The following is a 21,906-nucleotide window of genomic DNA, read 5'->3' on the forward strand; positions in this document are numbered from 1 at the left end:
GTGCTTGTGTCGATACAGAAAACCAATTTTTTATTTTTGTCTTTTTACCAATATTATCAATGTGATCTTCAAAATTCAGTTTTGAATCCAGGATGACCCCAAGATACTTATAGATCTTGACTTGCTCTATTTGATAATTATTTAAGGAATGTAATTGGGGAAAAATAACTTCCTGCTTTAGTCCCGGTGAGAAGCATAGCACCTTGGTTTTGGAGGTATTCAGGACTAGTTTAAAAGCAACTAGCTGATGTTGTTTGTTGAAATCACCCTGTAGCTTAGCAATCACGTCATCCGGAGAGCGGCCAGCAGTAATCAGTATCGTGTCATCTGCAAAAAGATTTACCCTGGAATGATCCAGGTCAGTGCCCAAGTCATTGACATAAAGAGAGAACAAAAAGGGGCCGAGGATGGAACCCTATGGAACCCCTTTTGTTATCTTAACACTGTTTGACCTCCAACCATCTGTGAATACAGTTTGGGTGCGAGAAAAGAGGTAATTTTGTAACCATTTTACTTAGTCTTTCGGAAAAACCGAGGCAACTTAGTTTACTAAGCAGGGTGTTGTGGTCTACTGTATTAAAAGCTTTGGACAGGTCTAGAAAAAGACAGGCACAGTACTGCTTATTATTAAGGCTACTGTAAATGTGATTCAGAGAGTCTAATGCAGCAGATGTGGTGTTGTATTTTTTTCGAAACCCAGATTGTTTTAGATGTAGTAGATTGTTGGTGGACAGGAAACTGCTTATTTGGTAGGTCAATAATTTTTCAAAAATTTTCATCAACGGGGACAAAATTGAGATAGGTCGATAGTTGTTTGGATCATCTTTAGGGCCCCCTTTGTGAAGTGGACGGACATAGGAATGTTTCCATTCTCGAGGAACTGATGCTTCTTTGATGGACAGGTTGAAAATATGGGCTATAGGTTTGTATATTAGGTGACCAACAGTTAGTAGAGCAAAGACGGGAATACTATCTGCTCCGGTAGAGGAGGACCCTTTGAGGTAGGACAGTTGTTTCAGAACATTACTTTCGTGGATTGACCGCAAACTAAATTCGTTTAATGTTTGGACAGGGGTGTAGGACTTTCATGAGCAGGGGTGGCTCCCAATACATTATCAAAAAGATTACCAGCTTCAGAAAAATGAAGGTTAAAATTGTCAACTATTTTTTGGGGATCTGAAAAATATTCCCCATTTCGGTTAAGCTCAATGGGCAGATTGTCTGTTTTGGATGCCCTTTCGATACATTTGATTGTTTTCCAGAAAATGCTGGTATTTCCATGTGATTCCAGGAGAGTGGAGGAAAAGTAGGCATTTTTTGCATGCCGTATTTTTTTGAGGCATCTATTCCTTAAAATCCTGTATTATAGCCAGTCATTGACCAAATTACTTTCTGAGCACATGCCCAAGCCTTGTCCCTAGTTTTCATGAGCTTTGTAATCAAAGGATCAAACCATGGTGGGCGGTTACCTTTAGTTTTAAATCTAACCAACGGAGCATGTTTGTTAAGAATTTGGAGAAACGTGTACCTGAAGGTCTCCCAAGCCGTAGTCAGGTTGGGGATATCACAGACCTTGTCAATATCCGAGTGAAGCACATGATTAGTAAATGCCTGAGTGCTGAAGTGTCTCATAGAGTGCTTCTCAACCAATTTAGGGGGGGCTTTGGGTCTGGCTGATGATCTCACACCAAAAATGAAGGAGTGATCACTAAGGTTATTACCCAGAACACCAGTCAGTGTGAAATTGTGAAGGGCATTTATCAATAGGACGTCAAGCAGAGATGACTGTCCCGGATTTTTTTGGTTGGGTCTTGTGGGGATATTTATTCATTGAAAAAGGTTAAATTCATCCGTAAAATGTGTGGTCACGGCCGGCGGGTTTAGCCAATTCCGATTTAGATCACCCACTAAAACTATTTCACCTTTAGGGAGGCCCCCAAAAAGCTCTCTCAGTGCAGATGCAGCTTCAACATCCTTCCCACTTGGCGGTCTATAGCAGCACACTACCAATATCTGTTGATTTTTTGGAAGAGTTATTACACGGGGGGGTGGGTGGCCAGCACCACGCTTGACTGCCTTTGTCTCCCCAATGGATGGCGATGTTCATACTCCACACCAGGTACCCGTTCGAGGCTGAGTTGATCTATTGGAGGCCCAGAATCGGTCCAGATAATCGTCACTGGTGTTAGCCGTGGGCAGGAATGAAACTCGGGCCGTGCAGCACGCTAACCACTAAATTCCCGCTCCCCACACACATAGTAACACATGCAGTCACATAGAGTCACACATGCAGTCACATAGAGTCACACATGCAGTCAAACCATGAGAGTCACATACAAAGACAAAGATACCCCTATATGAGCTCAACATACTTTTGGGGCAAGTGCTGTTAGCGAGCACTTGAGGGGCTGAGTGGCTAGCACTTAGCACGGCCGCCTTTGTCTCCCTTGTGGTGATGTTTACACACCGCACCAGAGTCGACTTAGGGAAGGCTGAGAACTGGTTCAGAGAATCGTTATTGGTGTTGCCCGTGTGTAGGAATCAACCTCGGGTCGCCAGGTTCGTCGCGCACTACTTCCCCCAAACAGCACTTGTCCCAACATTCTCTGCACAAGGTTATATGAATGATCTTTGTCTTTATATATTTTTGTGTGTCGTCGTGGGCAGAGGACTTCCGCTTGACAGCTGCCACCAGCCTCCTCAAGCTGGTGGTGGAGCGACACGGAGCGATGGATGGGGTCGGGCGGCTGGAGGGCACGGAGGCCCAACGCGGAGGCCCCGGTGGGCATCCAACATCAACGATACCCCTGTAGTCTTTAACATACTGTTAGGGCAAGGGCTGTTAACGAGCACCTAGGAGGGCCGGCATGGCACATGAGGGGGTGGGTGGCCAACACCATACCTGGCTGCCTTTGTCGCCCCAGTGACAATGTACGCACCGCACCAGGTACTAATTTTTAGGCCGGGTCAACCTAGGCGAGGCCCAGGACCGGCTCAGATAATTGTTGCTGGTGTTGGCCGTGAGCAGGATTCGAACGTGGGTCGCCGGGTTCGTAGCGCAGCGTGCTAACCGCTACTACACTACCTCTCCCCACGACATCACCACAGAACACACGTTACTCTCATGTGGCAGGGTTGGTGGGAACGTGCTGCCCCCTACTGTCTGGAGCAGAAGCCACTTGAAGCGATCTCAGATGTAGCTCTGTGATTCCACTTCAGCGGGCTGTTCTCTCACACAAAGACTTGCGCTTCTCTGAGAGAATTTGATTTGTGTATTTGTTTTGTGACGCGATGCTGATAGCACATTCGGATTAAACAAAATTGGGGATATTACACAAAAATATAAAGAAAACATTGGCATCCGCCCGCTCTGTCTTGCTGCTCTCTGTACAAATAAGCGGAGGCCATAAACTCGCTACGCTTGAGAACCCAGTTTAATCATGGGCAGCTGAAACCCGCGTTCGAACTCAGGATTTTAGTGGCGTCGACTCAACGTTTCTAACCCTCTGGCCCCAGCCACTTGGCCACCTCCCGGATTATCGGTGTAATCACAGGCGGCCGAAATTCGGACTCGCGCCCAGAATCTCTGCTGCGTCGACACGGCTCAGCGCTTTGACCGCTGGCCCACAAGCAGTTGCTTCCCGGATTCTCAGATTAATTCCAGGAGCAGCTGTAACCCGGGATTTCGGCGGTGCCGGCTCAGTGCATTTGACCCCCTGACCCCTGAGCCACCTGCCCGGCCACCTCTCCCCTCACCCCGCAGGTGTGGAGGCACCGCAAAGAGACCGCTGGCTGCTGGACCGAGCCATGGCCGCGTGCGAGACGTTTCTCCGCTCGCAGGAGCACGAGGATATCGATGGGACGGCCTCCCGGCCCGAGTCGCCCGACTGGGACGCCTTTCTGCAGCGGTACTACCGCTTCGTGCAGTGAGTTCGGGGTCAGAGAGGGGCAGCGGGTGGGGGCAGAGAGCGAAGACCCAGGGAGCCGAGTGCTCTGGTTTCCCCGATGTGCCAATTTTACTTTATAGGGAATCGGCCAAACTTCTCATATTTCCATCACGGGACCCTTCTGAAGTGAAGTCTTGAGACTCAGCAGGGCTGTTCTGTGTGCATACTCGATTACTTTTTGACAGTATAGCGCAAGTGGTGGTGCATGTATGTATGGTGAACTTCTTTGGCACCGTACGTAGCCAACCGTGTTAATCAGAGGTGCAGGGGAAGGACAACAAACTAAACACAACAAGCAGTTATAAAGAAATACGTTTATGTAGTGGTGAGTCCACTGTGCTATGAACTCACTGCCTTGAATTCGCTTCCTAACCACGGCTAACATCAGTGGCGAGTGATATCCAAACTGGTGCTGCGTTCCCCACTTCACCAGTCCGCACTGTCCTCCATGGTGAAGTACGTTCAAACAATTCCCATTAACGACATGGTGTGGGGAGGCCTTAATCCAGCAGTGGATTAACATAGGGTGCACCAACGCTCCATCACATCACACGCACAACATAAATTGGCCACACATGTATACTGTACACAGGAACATTTCAGGTATCACTGACCACTGATGTCGCCCCTGGCATAGGAATCAAACTCAGGTCGCCAGGTTAATTGCAGTTTATTTGATAGGCCAAACTATACTTTTGCTTATGAGAGCTAGAATTTAAGCAAATTGAGTGTAGAACATCGTGGGACCTCCTTATCAGAGTATGTTTTTTGTTTGCATTCTGACCACAAGTGTTGTGGTTTATGCAGACATGATTCCTCGTAAAAAGGTTTCAGTTTTGTTGCCAGAAAAAAAGGGGAAAAAAACTATTCTTTTGAGTGTAGAACGTCCATCTAATTGCCTTTTAACTATTCGTAGAACAAGAATTGGAGTAGGTGACAAAGCCTTCGCCGTTTCAGCAGCAACGCTTTGGAATGATCTCGTTTTCTCCCTTAAGCTTTGCAGACTTCCTCCAAAGAGTGTCCTTAAGCAGATGATTCGTGCTGGATACAGCCACATTTGCGAACGTGATTTGTAACTTAGAACCCTTTCCCTTGTGTGTCGACAGTTCAATTTCAAAGTGTGATGCAATCGAGTGACTGTGTGTTGTCTTGGTGTTGTTTGGGACTCTTGTTGTTGTTGTGTTGCTGCCTTGCTCTAAGCTTGAATTTGGTGTTGACAAATCAACAGGAATGTATGTACTTGCGCATACGTAAGTGACTTACTTACCTTTTTATTTTCTTTTTCACTTATATCGTGTTTTTTATTGTTTGTTGATGTAACTCGCTGATCCCGCGCCCCTACTGTTGACATCTGTGGAAAAGAGATCCATCGGATTCCTCCTCCAGTCTAAATAACAATTCTGATTCTGTAAAGGTTCTGAAAACCAACTTCAATGCGAGGGTCATGCTGGTGCTGCTGCTGCTGCGTTAAGAGTAGTGCACAAGCAAAGATGACAAAAACAACTCGGAACACTCGTCTATAACGCTGTGTATGGCCTTAAAATAATAAAAAAAAATCTAACAGGCGATGTGTCAGGCAATGGCCCTTGTGCATAGCACATAGAAGGTGCATAATATATCTGTTGTGAAGGAGGACCATTGCCTGAAACGTTGCCTATTATATTTTTTTCCTTTTTAGGACACAGTTTTATTGAAGAATGCGTAGATGATTTCGCCGCGATGGGAGTTTTTGTGCGTGCAGCCATTGTTAACTGGGTTGAGACCATCAACTCACTCCACTTGGGAGCCCAGTTTTTAATCCAAAGGCGGCTGAAACCTCGACTTGAACCCAGGTTTGTAAGCGGTGCCGGCTCAACGCCGGGACCTCTGAGCCACTGCGCGGTGGCCTCCCTGGAAAGAGGTCTTGAGACTCAACCCGGATGCCACGACGGCTCCCGGATCTCCCGTCACAGAGAGAGCTGGACGCTAGGGCTGAACGATTCGAGGAAAATATCTGATTGCGATTTTTCTGACAGATATTTCGATTGCGATTTGATTTGCGCTAAAAAAATTTAAGTCAAGCTTCAGTTCAATATTCACTGTGTAATAGATTTAAAACACGTGATGGAGCATTACCACATGATACCATCAACATATGAGCTGCCCTATATATTCTAATGCAAGGATGAGAACTTAAAAGATATGACTTGCTTCCAACATGTATTTATTAAAATGTTTTAATTGAAATAGAACAATCCAACATAGAACAATTTGTTAAGTTAAATAAATAAAGTAATAATAATAAACATTTACGATCAGAAAGTAACAGGACTTTTCAAATCGCAAAGAATCGCAGCCTTTGCGATTTGCCAATCGCATTGTTTAAAATTGCGATTTCGATTTGAAATCGACTCAACGTTCAGCCCTACTGGACGCCCGCGTGTGGGTGTGTGTGCCAGGGCCGCGGCATGACGAAGTGCAGGGCATGAAAGTGTTGAAGGAAGAAAAACATGCGGCCGCGTTTAATGGTCGCACATGTGGAGCGAGCGGGGTCGGGCAGGTGAAAGCGTAATGGGTTGAGACGGCCGTGATTTGCGGCTCGGAAATATGCGGGAGACTCAATTTACAGGGGAGAGGTTCGGATCAATCGGCCAGGGGGTTTTAACAGACACAGTGCCCCGTGTGTATGGTGCAGTCCATCACAAGTCACTCGAAGGGGCTTTTCTCATGATGATATTGAACCAGATCCTCATTTGCTTAAAGAAATATTTTAACTTGTTCAACAATATTATCCGGATCTTGTGTGTTAGTGTCACGTTGAGAGACGAAGAGTCATTTCGGAACTCTCGCAGAGAAGTGGCTGCACACGTAACGGGTGTCGTGTTAGAGAATGGCGCATGGATGCGGATATTGCAGAGCTGCTTCTGAGATCCCTTCGAGCAACCTCTGGTCCACACAATATGGAGCAGCACTTTCCCAACCTACCTTACTGTGGAGAGCAATGTCAGTCGTGTTACCGTCAAACCGATCATTTTAATCCTTCGGGCTATAATTTAGCCAACATTTAATTCAGAACCAAATTGAATTTCACGGGATTATTTTGTGCAGTGATTGGTGACTGGGCCGAGACCTTCAAGTCACTGCACTTGAGAACAGTGTTCGCACACGTGTTCATGCGTGTATTCGCACACATGTTCATGCGTGTGTTCGCACACGTGTTCATGCGTGTATATGCCTACACATGCCATCGTGTTTAAAACACGGGCCCTCGTGTGTTGGCACGTTTGCCTGTATGTCCGCGAGTCAGCTTGCGTGTAGACATACCCAGGTGAACATGGGTGCGTGTGTGTGTGCGTGCGTGCGTGCGCGCGCAGCGGCGGCGAGCGCCTGCGCGGAGTGGCGGAGCTGGCTCCGCAGTGTCGTGATCTCCTGGCGCAACTCCGCGCCGCCCGGCCTCAGCTCGACATGGAGGGGACGCGCAACACCTGGGTGGTGAAACCGGGGGCGATGTCGCGCGGCAGAGGTGAGCCCAGGTGACCCCCATTGGTGCCTCGCGGTTCTCTTCAGCCCCCCCCCCCCACATGCCCCCCCCCCACCCCAAGAATCATCGTGGTCTCTCGTGGATCGCCACTGTCCCAGCCATTGGTCCCCAGTCACTCCGACTTACTCGGGCCTATCATTCCTCTGGGGTCGATAAATAAAGTTACAATTTGTTGCGGAAGTCAACAGCAGTTGTCCTGTCGATAGATTCACCCCCACCGCAGGAATGTGGAATTTCCATCACTTTCTCAGGGCTATGAACGGGAACTTAGTACTGCCCCAGTGCTCATTTAAATTTTAGCAGAGATCACTTTGGAAGTAGTGTAGATCATCATCATTATCATGGTCCATACATAAATTGATGATGTGCGCAGGCGATCGATGGATTGTTTCCCCAAGCGGTAGCGCTTTTGTTTTTAATTTTTTTAATTTTTATTCGCTTCATTGGTTTACTTTATATGGCTTTGGTCATTTTGGCAACCCAGGTCACTCTTGCAAATGAGTCTCTTATCCTGGTCCCTTGAGTTCTCACCCTGGTCGCGCAGAATCAACCAGAAAGCTTGAACTTGGCCCTCGATTGGCAGACGTGCGTGGTAAGCTGAGATCGGTGGTGGCGGTGGCCTTTGTTCAACAGTCAATCCATCGCAAACGATGATGACGATGACAACGTTGTCGATCTCTAACCCCGGTCGCAATTGTCCACCGGTCAGGGTTTTTTTTTTTTGTTTAACCAGGTAAGGCCCACTGAGTTGTGCAGCTCTTTTTCAGAAGCGGCCTGGCTGTCACAAATGATAGATCAACGAAGTGGCTTATCATGTGGAAATGTTTCTTAGCGTGGAGGGAAAAAAACAGAGGACCTGGAAAAAAATCGACGCGACCACGTGGAGAGAGACACGCAAACTCCCAATATACAGCAGGCGTCATGGTCGGGATCGAACCCATGGCCTCCTGTATACCAGGCGAGGTAGTTAACATCTCGCCACCCATGGGTTGACTCCACCAGGCGTGCTGTGCATGAACCGCCTGTGCGAGATGCTGCGTCTGGTGGAGTGTGACACCGCCTTGGTGAAGGACGGCCGCTGGATCGTGCAGAAGTACGTCGAGCGGCCGCTGCTCATCCACGCCACCAAGTTCGACATCCGGCAGTGGTTCCTGGTGACCGACTGGAACCCGCTCACTGTGTGGTTCTACCAGGACTGCTACCTGCGCTTCTCCACGCAGCCCTTCCAGCTGGACAACCTTGACACGTGAGGGTCTGCGTTCGTTGTGTTTAACTCGAGTCCTTGACGACAGCCTGTGGAGTCTTAGTCCTGATTATCAAGGTGGCTGCCACGCCTGAGCGATCGGTCGTGCAGCTTGGTTGCGTGGGGACTCCTCTGCAACCAGTTGCGAGCAGTTGCACAACCGATTGCGAGCAGTGCAAACAGACTCGACTTGCAAGCATTGATCTGCTCCGCGGTTGGTAGGAGCGTTCATCGCGTGACACAGGTGCGAGTTGTGATTGGTTGCTACGATCCTGATGTGAGCAGGGGGTGGAGCTAACCAGGGAAGGGGCGGGGCTATGATGCCAGATGCCACGTTCTTGTTGCTCAACTACATGCTCAGATGTGGACAAAGCAGTCGCAGGCAGTGATTGAGTTGCCCGATTTCGGGAGCGGATTGGTTTTGCGACTGACCGCTCAGGTGTGGAGCTGTCCTTAGGGTGCAGCTGTATGTATAACTTATTTCGCACCATACGTAGCCAACCGTGCTAATCGGAGCTGCTGTCAAGCGTTTATTCCACTCCGAGTTATTAGACATTGGTGTGAGGGTGTGCGGTCTGGGTCGTCCATAGGGGGGGTGCAGCGCCCGGGGGAAATTACACCGTGTGGGTCTCTCAACGCCTTCAAACTAAACCGCAAGTATTACATCTGACACCGTGACACCGAAGTACGGGCCCCCCCAAAGCGCGGGGCCCGGGGCGGTCGCCTCGATTCGCCGTTACCCTAGGGACGGCTCTGCGTGCAGTTTCTCTCCCTCCCCCGTCACTGACGCCCATCACTGATGCCCATCACTGATGCCCATCACTGATGCCAATAGGGGCCGTCCATAAATGACGTCACTCGATTTTGGCCGATTTTTGACCCCCCCTCTCCCCCTCGTCACATGGCGTCACAAAAAGTCAGACCCCCCTCAAATATGACGTCACAAAGCTCTGTGCCCCCCCCACCCCAAACCACATTTCCATTTTGAAAATAAAACTTGCTTCAAATCACTTTAAACTATTGTCATTGTCGTGCGTATTTAATGTGGCGCTGCACTCTGATGTTGTAGGAGAAAATATGTATTAAAAAGGAGGCGTTGGAAAGCTTACATTTAGCATAAAATTCACTTGAAAATATTCAACGTCTAACTAAAACTGCAGATGTTCAGAATATTATATTGAAATTCTCTTATAATTATAAAATATTAAAAGTAATTATAACTATAAAAAAATACTTGAAACTTTGTAGTAGAACGAAGCACAATGGAGAGTACAATTATAACATTTACATATTCATTCCACAGAATGAAAAGCCCTGGTAGAATCATTAAAATAAAAATGTTTAATAACAATCATTCAAGAAATTGACAAAATGTATGCTTCTCCATTTTCCCATGGAAAAGCAAAATGCTCCTTCACGGAATAAATGAAAGGTGACCTTAGTATATTTAAATAATAAAATAGTTCATAATTAAAATTAATCAATTAGTGTTGTTATAACAATTCTATTTAATTCATATTTATTTTAAGTTGCGAATTTTTACGTCACGTCACATTTCTCAAACCCCCTCTCCCCCCTCCCCCCCTCGTCACACATCGTCACAAATGTCTGACCCCCCTACCCGCCTAGGTGTGTGACGTCATTTATGGACGGCCCAATACGACGGGGTGCTCATGGCTTCACAGAAGCTTCAACGCACATCCCCTTAACTTCCTCGCCAGAGCCTCCTCTGCATCTGTGTCTCAGCACCTCCCTCATCTATCCCGTACGGCCCCTCCCCTTGGTCCCCATAGCTCCGCCTATCTCCGGCGGTGGAACAGAAACCAAAATTCTACGATTTGATTTTGTATATAGCGAATTAACACGTTTGGTTTCTCTCTATGTACTGTCGTCTGTAATGATGATGATGAAAACGATGATGACACACCTGTGAACGCGCCATGTCCCCTGTCTCACCGCAGCTCCATTCACCTGTGCAACAACTCCATCCAGAAGCACTTTGAGAACGCGCAAGGCCGCTCGGCGCAGCTGCCCCGGGACAACATTTGGCACGGCCGGCAGTTCGTGTCCTACCTCGAGTCGCTGGGCCTGGGCTTCGCCTGGGAGGGGGTCGTCGTGCCCGGCATGAAGCAGGCCATCATCCATGCGCTCCAGGCAGCGCAGGTGAGTCGCGGCCGGCAAGCGGGCGGGCGGGAGTGTGTAAGTGCGCCTGTGCATGCGCGTTTGTGTGTGAGAGCGCGTGGGGGTGCGATAGTGATGGGGAGCAGTGGCCTGGTGGGGGAGCGGTAGTGTGGCGGTTTGCGCGCTGCGCTAAGTAACCCAGTGACCCGAGTTCGATTCCCGCTTACGGCCAACAGCAGTGACGATTGTCTGAACCGGTCCCGGGCCTCTCCTAGATCGACTCAGCCTTCAATGAGTATCGGGTGTGGTGTGGTAACATCAGCTTCACAAGAATTGTGCGATCCACCAACCCTCACTGCTACAGTGCTGGATTACAAGCATGGTGTGCATGGTGTTCATGGTGTTCACGCTGTTCATGGTGTACATAGTGTCCGTGCTGGTCACAATGTTCAGTGTTCATGGTGTGCATGGTGTTCATGGTGTTCACTCTGTTCATGGTGTGCATAGTGTCCATGCTGTTCACAGTGTTCATGGCTTAGCAATCATTAGCAATCATTGGAAGGATTTGATAAACCATTTCAGGTCTTAATTGATTGTTCACGCTTATGGTGGCTTTCAGACAGCATACATTAATTTTTCGTCTCCCCCCTCCTCTTTTCAGAACATAAATGGACTAGTCCTTCTAAATAAACTGCCAAATCGCTGCTCGTGGCGCAAACGGTTTTTTTTAAATAAATAAATACACCGTTTAAAAATAAATACATAAATGCAAACCGCCACTTATTTCAAATGTTTCTTGCCGTTGGTTTTTCACACCTGATGACGATCGTTTGTGTTATGGTCGAAACGTCGTGAGAATTTTTATAGTTTTATATATATTTTATTATTTTATTGTTTCCCTTCAACGTGACTTTACCGAAAGAGCTAAGAATATGAATATAGTGTTCATGGTGTTCATGGTGTGCATGCTGGTCACGGTGTTCATGGTGTTCATGGCGTGCATGGTGTTCATGGTGTGCATGTCGTTCATCGTGTTCATGGTGTTCATGGCGTGCATGGTTTTCATGGTGTGCATGCTGGTCACGGTGTTCATGGTGTTCATGGCGTGTATGGTGTTCATGGTGTGCATGTTGTTCATGGTGTGCACGGTGTTCATGGTGTTCATGGTGTGCATGTTGTTCATGGTGTGCATGGTGTTCATGGTGTGCATGCTGGTCATGGTGTTCATGGTATTCATGGTGTTCATGGCGTGTGTGGTGTTCATGGTGTGCATGTTGTTCATGGTGTGCACGGTGTTCATGGTGTGCATGTTGTTCATGGTGTGCATGGTGTTCATGCTATTCGCGGTGTTCATGGTGTTCATGGTTATCCGTGGGGTGGCGCATGCCGTCGCCCAGGATGTGGTGGATGCCCGGCGGGGCAGCTTTGAGCTGTACGGCGCGGACTTCTTGCTGGGCGAGGACCAGCGGCCGTGGCTCCTCGAGATCAACTCGAGTCCCACCATGAGCCCCTCGACCCCGGTGACGGCCGAGCTGTGCGCGCGCGTGCAGGACGACCTCCTGCGCGTCGTGCTCGACCGCAGGGTCGACCGGTCGGCACACACGGGCGGCTTCTACCTCATCCACAAGCAGGTGGGCACTTCGCCCCCAGTCGTTGCCTGTGCGCTAGGAGCTGTAGCTGTCTGGAGGAGCTGTGGCTGTGTGGAGGAGCTGTGGCTGTGTGGAGGAGCTGTAGCTGTGTGGAGGAGCTGTAGCTGTGTGGAGGAGCTGTGGCTGTGTGGAGGAGCCTTGGCTGTGTGGAGGAGCTGTAGCTGTGTGGAGGAGCTGTAGCTGTGTGGAGGAGCTGTGGCTATGTGGAGGAGCTGTGGCTGTGTGGAGGAGCTGTAGCTGTGTGGAGGAGCTGTAACTGTTAATAATAAATAGTTTATTTCCGTGCAAAATTGAATGCATTCATCAACGGCGATTGACAAATTGACTCGTTTCTGCACGGCGAGTGATAACAATCGCTTACTAACCGGTGGCCCATCGCATCCCCAGTCATCACACTAACGAGGCTGCCCCTCCCCCCGCAGCCTGCCGTGGAGGTGCCGCAGTACCTGGGCGTCAACCTCTCCGTGGAGGGAGAGAGGGTCAAGAGGTCGAGAGCGTCGCAGCCGCGGATCGGCGTCCCCATGTGCACGGGAGCGCCTCCCGACCGTGCGCCGCCCCACACCGCGCATCCCCAGCGGCCGCCGTCTCCCCCCACTCCACCGGTCCGCCAACTCCACGGCGTCCATCCGGCGCACGGCGCTCGCACTGCCGGTCCGCACTACCACCACCACCAGCACCACCACCACCACCAGCACCACCACCCCACGCTCTCCGTCAAGAGCCCGAGCGGGCGCAGGCGGGCGGGCGACGCGCCCCGCTTGCTGCGGCGGAGCCACAGCCTCGTCGCGCCGGTCAAGAGGCAGCAGCGCAGGAGCCACAGCCGCAGCCCCGAGTCGGACGCAACCATCGCCCGCCGAGCCGTCCAGCGGTTCGCTCACCGGGCCGCATGCCTGGAAACGCGAGGGGGAGGAGAGATCCCGGCGGCGCCGGTGGGGGCGACCAGGGAGGTGGTTGCCTGCGCGGTGGTGGCCGCGGCCGAGCTGCCGCAGGCCAGTGGGACGCCTGCCGGAGGGCACGTCGCTGCCGCGGTGACGGCGTCCATGGGGAAGGGCGACGACGATGTTGATGACGGTGGCGCCGCGAGGGTTTGTGCCGCGTCTGGAGAGGCCAGGTGAGTGGCACCCGCACCTTCACGTGCGGATGCTCGGGGGGGAAAACAACACATCGGTATATGAAGAGCTCTTGTCAAATCAAATGCACGTGATTGACGAATCAACGATAGACTCACTGGAACAATTCTAAACCGGTCAAGTTCGATGGATAGGGATAGATTTATTTAGCGCAACAGGTTTGAGTAAAACCGTCCCATGCAAAACTACAGAACTTTAAAACTATTGTTCACTAGAGCCCTGCACTGGGATGTTTGGCCAATTTCTCTTCAAGCAGCGTGATCAGAATATTCCCGCACACTATGGACTTTGTTCGGTCCGGTATGTTTTTCCACCTCCGGATCTCAGTGGTGCCGACCTCATTGTAGTTAAAATCTCGCCACGGTAGTTAACATTTTGCCATGGCACCACGGTGGCGAGATTTTATCTACCTCGCCTGGTATACAGGAGGTTGTGGGTTCAATCCCGGCCTTGACGCCTGCATATTTGGAGTGTGCATGTTTTCCCCGTGGTCATGTGGATTTTTCTCCAGGTCCTCTGATTTTTCCCTCCACATTTAGAAACATGTGTTTCTACTATAAATGTCCACGTGATAAGCCACTTTGTTGGGCTATCATTTGTGGCCAGGTCGTTTCTGAAAAAGAGCTATATAGCTCAGTGGGCCTTACCTGTTAAATAACAATTGTTTAAATTTTGATTTAAAGCTTTCGTGACTGCAGGGATTCATATTCTTGGTTCTTTCGGTAAAGTCACGTAGAAGGGAAACAATCAAATAATAAAAATATAAAACAATAAAATTCTCACGACGTTTCGACTGCAACACAAGCAATCATCAAGTGTGAAAACCACAGCAAGAAAATTTGAAAAAAGTGGCGTTTTTTTAACGTTAGCACCACGGAGAGCGATTTGGCAGTTATTCAGATAGATGAGTCCATCTATGTTCGGAAAAGAGGAGGGGGGAGACGGAAATAATGGATGTGGTCTGAAAGCCACCGTAAGCGTGAACAATCAATTAAGATCCGAAATGGTTTATCAAATCCTTCCGATGATTGCTAAGCCAGAATCCATCTTCTCGGTTGAAATTAACTCTGTGTTTGTATATGTGGATAGCCTCATGAACGAATCTCTCATGGTAGCCAGATGGCTTGCAAAGAACCTCTGTCTTGGAGAAGTCACTGTCATGTGAGCTTACTGAATTATAACAGTGATCTGCCATGGCCGAGGTGTTAGTCCTACCGTGTTTTAGGTCTGCTTTGTGTTCACGGATGCGGTCCGAGACATGTCGTTTGGTTTCTCCAATGTAACTACTACCACAGAGGCAACTTAGTTTGTAGACACCAGGGTACTGTATGTCCGGAATCACATATTTTACAGACGGAACCAGATCACGGATTTTATGTAATGTGTTGAATCGGACCTGGATCTTGTGTTTATTCAAGATTTTGGAGATCTTTTTTGTGATCCCCACAATGTAGGGTAAAGTGATGGTTTTGAAAGGCTCCTCAAGAGGGTCCTTCTTCATGGTTGGAGTGATAGCTTTGCGGATTGTGTAGTCGGAGTAACCATTAGCCTTAAGAGCTAATGGCTATGTGTTCCTGGTCGGATATGCATTGGGCTCTATGGTGCAGAGTCTTGATGAGGGAATTCTTCTGGGATGGATGGTGGTGGGAATCCGGTTTCAGGTAAGCATCCGTATGGGTAGCTTTCCTGTAGACAGAGTGGCTCATTGAACCATCAGCTCTCTTTTTTCATTAGGACATCCAAAAAAGGGAGCTTGCCATCTTTTTCAACTTCCATGGTAAGTATCTGATGGCTGGGTGTATGGAATTGATGTGGTCGATGAATTGGTCTAACGTTAAAAAAACCCGTCACTTTTTTCAAATTTTCTTGCTGTGGTTTTCACACCTGATGATGATTGCTTGTGTTGCAGTCGAAACGTCGTCAGAATTTTATTGTTTTATACTTTTATTATTTTATTGTTTCCCTTCTACGTGACTTTACCGAAAGAACCAAGAATAACAATTGTTTCGTTTAGTTTTCCGATCCCCAATCCACCCACCTCACCTACGCCCATTCTTGCACTACTAAAAACGAGCTTCATAGCTCTGCGGATTCCTCCAGTGCAAACAAAACATTCCCGATTCTGACATTGCAGGAGCGACGCGGAGTCACGTGGTGCGGCGGACGACCACCGCTCGCACTGCGCGGGGCTGTGGCGGCAAGACGCCGCTCCGGCGCAGGAGGGGGATACGGAGCCGGGCGGCGCGGCGAGGGACAGCCGGCGCACGCTGTCGCTGTCGCCGCTAACACTCGACCCAGCGTCCTGCCCGGCGGTGGTCCGCGGGAGACGGGCGCCGCCATGCCCAAGCCTCGCCCCCACGCCGAGGCCCCTGACACTGAGGGTGAGCGCCGTCGCGTGTGCAGTGCCGTAGTAACTATATTATCAGTGGTGTAGTAACTATGTTAGCAGTGGTGTAGTAACTACATTATCAGTGGTGTAGTAACTACATTATCAGTGGCGTAGTAACTACATTATCAGTAGTGTAATAACTACATTATCAGTGGTGTAGTGACTACATTATCAGTGGTGTAGTAACTACATTATCAGTGGTGTAGTAACTACATTATCAGTGGCGTAGTAACTACATTATCAGTGGTGTAGTAACTACATTATCAGTGGTGTAGTGACTACATTATCAGTGACGTAGTAACTACATTATCAGTGGCGTAGTAACTACATTATCAGTGGCGTAGTAACTACATTATCAGTGGCGTAGTAACTACATTATCAGTGGTGTAGTGACTACATTATCAGTGGTGTAGTAACTACATTATCAGTGGTGTAGTAACTACATTATCAGTGGCGTAGTAACTACATTATCAGTGACGTAGTGACTACATTATCAGTGACGTAGTGACTACATTATCAGTGGCGTAGTAACTACATTATCAGTGGTGTAGTAACTACATTATCAGTGGCGTAGTAACTACATTATCAGTGGTGTAGTGACTACATTATCAGTGGTGTAGTGACTACATTATCAGTGGCATAGTAACTACATTATCAGTGGTGTAGTGACTACATTATCAGAGGTGTAGTAACTACATTATCAGTGGGGTAGTAACTACATTATCAGTGGCGTAGTAACTACATGATCAGTGGCGTAGTGACTACATTATCAGTGGCGTAGTAACTACATTATTAGTGGCGTAGTAACTACATTATCAGTGGTGTAGTAACTACATTATCAGTGGTGTAGTAACTACATTATCAGTGGTGTAGTGACTACATTATCAGTGGTGTAGTGACTACATTATCAGTGGCGTAGTAACTACATTATCAGTGGCGTAGTAACTACATTATCAGTGGTGTAGTAACTACATTATCAGTGGTGTAGTAACTACATTATCAGTGGTGTAGTAACTACATTATTAGTGGTGTAGTAACTACGTAATCAGTGGTGTAGCAACTACATTATCAGTGGTGTAGTGACTACATTATCAGTGGTGTAGTAACTACATTATAAGTAACGTAGTAACTACATTTTCAGTGGTGTAGTAACTACATTATCAGTGGTGTAGTGACTACATTATCAGTGGCGTAGTAACTACACTATCAGTGACGTAGCAACTACATTATCAGTGGCGTAGTAACTACATTATCAGTGTTGTAGTAACTACATTATCAGTGGTGTAGTGACTACATTATCAGTGGCGTAGTGACTACATTATCAGTGACGTAGTGACTACATTATCAGTGGTGTAGTGACCACATTATCAGTAGTGTAGTAACTACACTATCAGTGGAGTAGTGACTACATTATCAGTGGTGTAGTAACTACATTATCAGTGGCCTAGTGACTATATTACCAGTGGTGTAGTGACTATGTTATCAGTGGTGTAGTAACTACATTATCAGTGGTGTAGTGACTACATTATCAGTGGTGTAGTGACTACATTATCAGTGGCGTAGTAACTACATTATCAGTGGCGTAGTAACTACATTATCAGTGGTGTAGTAACTACATTATCAGTGGCGTAGTAACTACATTATCAGTGGCGTAGTGACTACATTATCAGTGGCGTAGTAACTACATTATTAGTGGCGTAGTAACTACATTATCAGTGGTGTAGTAACTACATTATCAGTGGTGTAGTAACTACATTATCAGTGGTGTAGTGACTACATTATCAGTGGTGTAGTGACTACATTATCAGTGGCGTAGTAACTACATTATCAGTGGCGTAGTAACTACATTATCAGTGGTGTAGTAACTACATTATCAGTGGTGTAGTAACTACATTATCAGTGGTGTAGTAACTACATTATTAGTGGTGTAGTAACTACGTAATCAGTGGTGTAGCAACTACATTATCAGTGGTGTAGTGACTACATTATCAGTGGTGTAGTAACTACATTATAAGTAACGTAGTAACTACATTTTCAGTGGTGTAGTAACTACATTATCAGTGGTGTAGTGACTACATTATCAGTGGCGTAGTAACTACACTATCAGTGACGTAGCAACTACATTATCAGTGGTGTAGTAACTACATTATCAGTGGTGTAGTGACTACATTATCAGTGGCGTAGTGACTACATTATCAGTGACGTAGTGACTACATTATCAGTGGTGTAGTGACCACATTATTAGTAGTGTAGTAACTACACTATCAGTGGAGTAATGACTACATTATCAGTGGTGTAGTAACTACATTATCAATGGCCTAGTGACTATATTACCAGTGGTGTAGTGACTACGTTATCAGTGGTGTAGTAACTACATTATCAATGGCCTAGTGACTATATTACCAGTGGTGTAGTGACTACGTTATCAGTGGCGTAGTGACTGCATTATCAGTGGTGTAGTAACTACACTATCGGTGGCGTAGTGACTACATTATCAGTGACGTGGTGACTACATTATCAGTGGCGTAGTAACTGATGTCACGTGAGATGATGCATTTACATGGAGTTCTCCTCTCTTCCGATCTTGTGAGATATTCTTCTTCCGAATGATAAGTCCCCATTTTCTGTACCTCAAAGGTGGCAACCTTAATCGAGTGTGAGACGTGAACATTCACCACCGGTGGATAGTGTTAATATTTATACCTTAGCGAGTGTCCTCCTTCTGTTTCCCTCAATGCATCCTGACAGCAGCATTTCTCACCTCTTCCTACACCGTAAAACCTCCCACTCATATCTTCACCACCCCGTGTCCCCCCGTCTTATCTCTCGCACCCGTGTCCCCACCACCCCGTGTCTCCCCCGTCTTGTCTCCCGCACCGTGTCCGCACCCACCCACCCCTGTGGTGTGCCCCGTCGTGTGACCACAGCTGTGGCGCAGAGCTCAGCAGGGCGCATCCTGGCGGGAGGTGAAGGACTCGAGCAGCGTGTGGAGGGACGTGAGCTTCCCGCCTCTGCGGCCCCCCCGCCCCCCGTCGGGGATGTGCCCCCCGCTCCGCTGCGCGTTGCCCCCCGTGGTGCTGCAGGGAATCGTTCGGCTGTCGGGGGCGGCCGTCCAGGGCTCACTGCCGCCACCCTCCCTAAGAGCCAATCGGAGGGCCTTCTACTAGGGCAGCGTGGTGAGGCTGCCAGTGTCGGTGGCGATGATGTTGCCGTTGTCGTGAATATCGTCGTCCGGCGATACTCATCATCACGATCCATTAATGATGATCGTGAGCGTCTTGCAACCCTCGTTGTCATCGTCTTTGTCATTGCTCATTAACAAAAATCATCACTATCATTCTGCAACATTCATCATCACCGTCATCATTCCACAGTACTATGCATTAATCACCGATGAATGTTAATCGTTATTAAAAATAATCTTCATCGTCATCATTGTTCATTAGTCGTCGTACAGAAAAAACAAATATTACCATCATCCAATAATGATGGTCATCAAGGAAAATGCATTATTGTCATTATCATCGTTGTCATCCATTCATGATTACAATAATTGAGCAACAGTCTTTATCATCATCATCATTGTGATCATCAGCAAATAATCACCCAGTATTGTCGTTATCATCTTTCAGCAATCATAATCGTCATTTTATGAGCACCATCATATTGCTGTAATAATTGTAATCCAAAACTACTCACCCATTGTCAACATCATTCTAGAGGAATGATCATTATCTTCCAACAATGATGATATACATCATCATCCATATTAACCACCCACACACGTTATGCCATACTAATCATTGATCATCAATATTCACTCAGCATGATCATCTTGTCATGATATATGTTCATTATAGTCAGCAACAATGCAAATCAAAATTCATCATCATCCAATAACAATCGCTCATCATCAATCAACAATCTGTGGTGCTACTATTTAATCACTTGACTCACACTGAGCATGGGAGTTCAATCCCAGTAGAGAGGTCAACTCACCCTCTCATACCTCCAATGTCAGTAAAACAACTACCAGTTTGTGAGAAGTCAACGGCCGTTATGCTAAAGAGTAACTCATCCCCTGCCATAGGAATGTGGAATTTCCACCACAAGCTCAGGGCTGTAACCTGATGAGTATTTCTTCATGCGTAAACCTAACGCGAAACCACTTTGTCTTTTTAGATCATCCATCATCATCATGGTCATCATCATCTTGACCATTATCATAATCCATGATCATCATCATCTTCATCGTCACCATCATGGTCATTATCATCACGGACTTCATCAATCATTAGCCAAGCTGTGGTAGCTATGCAAGCCTGTAATCAAGCATTTTGGAGGTGAGGGGTTGGTGGATCATACAACTCCCTTCCCGTGGGCATCGAGGTGCTATACCCTGGCTTGCCAGGAGAATGCAGTACAGCATATTTGTGAGTCCGCTTATTCCGTCCGTATGGGATAGAGCGTTTCCCCCTAGCATGCGTGAGTTTTCTCCGGGCGCTCTTGATTTCCTCCCACACATGTAAACACTCGTTAATTGGTTGATAACAACCTTGGTACATAGAGGACCTCAGAGTTTGGGACATTGTTTGCACCGGCTCATCGCGTGGCTGCCTTCCTGCTGTGTCTGTGGTTCCTTGCGCCTCTGAGCCGTTGTGCAGTGTGTTACAAGTCGAATGTATTGTTATTATCGTCAAGCGTTTGAGCGTGGGGTGCACATTTGTGTTTATGTATGTGGTGGCGTGTATGTTATGCAATATGTGGCCACGTTTTATATTAAATATATATTTGAGTTGTCAAACGTGTGCTGGTGGCAAATTATTACATCATCGATACAGGTGCGTCTCGCTTAACGAGCGTTCTTTCTACGAAAATTCGCTACAACGTGCAATTTGAATCTCGACCCATTTGTTCGCAAAGCAAGCAAAATGTTCGCTTATCGAGTGGAGACCGATTGATAAGTGTGCGTCCTGTGGCGGCAGGGGGCGCACGGTGGCCCACAGCTGTTTGTTTACCAGCTGTGCTGCACGCACCGCGTGTTCGTGCTGTGGGGGAGGGGGTCCCCGTAGTGGCATTGTAATGGGTGGCGGGAAGGGGAGTGGTTAGCGCTCTGCGCCACGAACCGGTCCTGGGCCTCCCCTAGGTCGACTCAGCCTCAAATGAGTACCTGGTGCGGTGTGTAATCATCGCCACTAGGGAGACAAAGGTGGCAGGGTGTGGTGCTGGCCACCGACCCTTCGTGTGCCGTGCCAACCTTCATGGGTGCTCGCTAACAGCGCCTGCCCCAAACAGTCTGTTAAGGCAATATGCAGGATCTTGCACTGTGGTTCTTCATGTGTGGTAAGTGCTACATTTTATTACTTAACTAGTTCATGAAGCCTGTCTTTGCCAGGCAAAGGTTTCCAATAAATATAATAACTGAACTGTTATGATTTTTTTTTAATCTACGATCAGACACTAACAAGTGCTCCAAAAATGTGTATTTTTACACAAAATAAATTGTTGACGACTTCATTCAACATTTATTTAATGACGTACCCATAGTAAGCCGCTCAATTTAAAGATATCGTTCTTTTTATATTAGAAAGAACAAAAATTTATTAACTTAATACTCCATGAAAGCTTCGATATTTGACCGTTTTCGAATGATTCAGATTTGATCATCATAAAAGCGGATATTTTTGTTCAAACCCGCTTTTATCCGAAATATCTCGGATTAAAGCTGGAAGGAGAACATTTTCAATCGGTGCACATCTCCTCTGACGCATTGGGTCACAAACATTGACGGTGACCAAAAGGAAGAGGAACACGTGGATCGGAGTGCAAACATACATACATCCACGCACACGTTAGAGCAATGGTTCCTTACCTTCACTGCAGCCTTCCACCCTTTGGGTCTCAATC

General features: G+C 47.5%; 1 protein-coding gene across 1 annotated transcript in view; it reads left to right on the forward strand.

Moving 5' to 3' along the window:
• LOC116949296 (tubulin tyrosine ligase 3-like) overlaps positions 1 to 20,803 on the forward strand; it is a 35,360-nt gene extending 14,557 nt beyond the window's left edge. The window contains exons 7-15 of the mRNA XM_032966431.2: positions 2,668 to 2,781; positions 3,764 to 3,926; positions 7,301 to 7,449; positions 8,470 to 8,713; positions 10,672 to 10,873; positions 12,229 to 12,462; positions 12,903 to 13,591; positions 15,745 to 15,991; positions 18,927 to 20,803. Of these exons, the coding sequence (XP_032822322.2) occupies positions 2,668 to 2,781; positions 3,764 to 3,926; positions 7,301 to 7,449; positions 8,470 to 8,713; positions 10,672 to 10,873; positions 12,229 to 12,462; positions 12,903 to 13,591; positions 15,745 to 15,991; positions 18,927 to 19,166 (2,282 nt within the window). The 3' untranslated portion in view covers positions 19,167 to 20,803. The remainder of the gene's footprint in view (positions 1 to 2,667; positions 2,782 to 3,763; positions 3,927 to 7,300; positions 7,450 to 8,469; positions 8,714 to 10,671; positions 10,874 to 12,228; positions 12,463 to 12,902; positions 13,592 to 15,744; positions 15,992 to 18,926) is intronic.
• The last annotated feature ends 1,103 nt before the right edge of the window (positions 20,804 to 21,906 follow it).

Source organism: Petromyzon marinus, chromosome 36 (assembly GCF_048934315.1).
Source record: "Petromyzon marinus isolate PM22_M1 ecotype Great Lakes invasive population chromosome 36, UKy_Petmar_22M1.pri1.0, whole genome shotgun sequence".
NCBI lineage: Eukaryota > Metazoa > Chordata > Hyperoartia > Petromyzontiformes > Petromyzontidae > Petromyzon > Petromyzon marinus.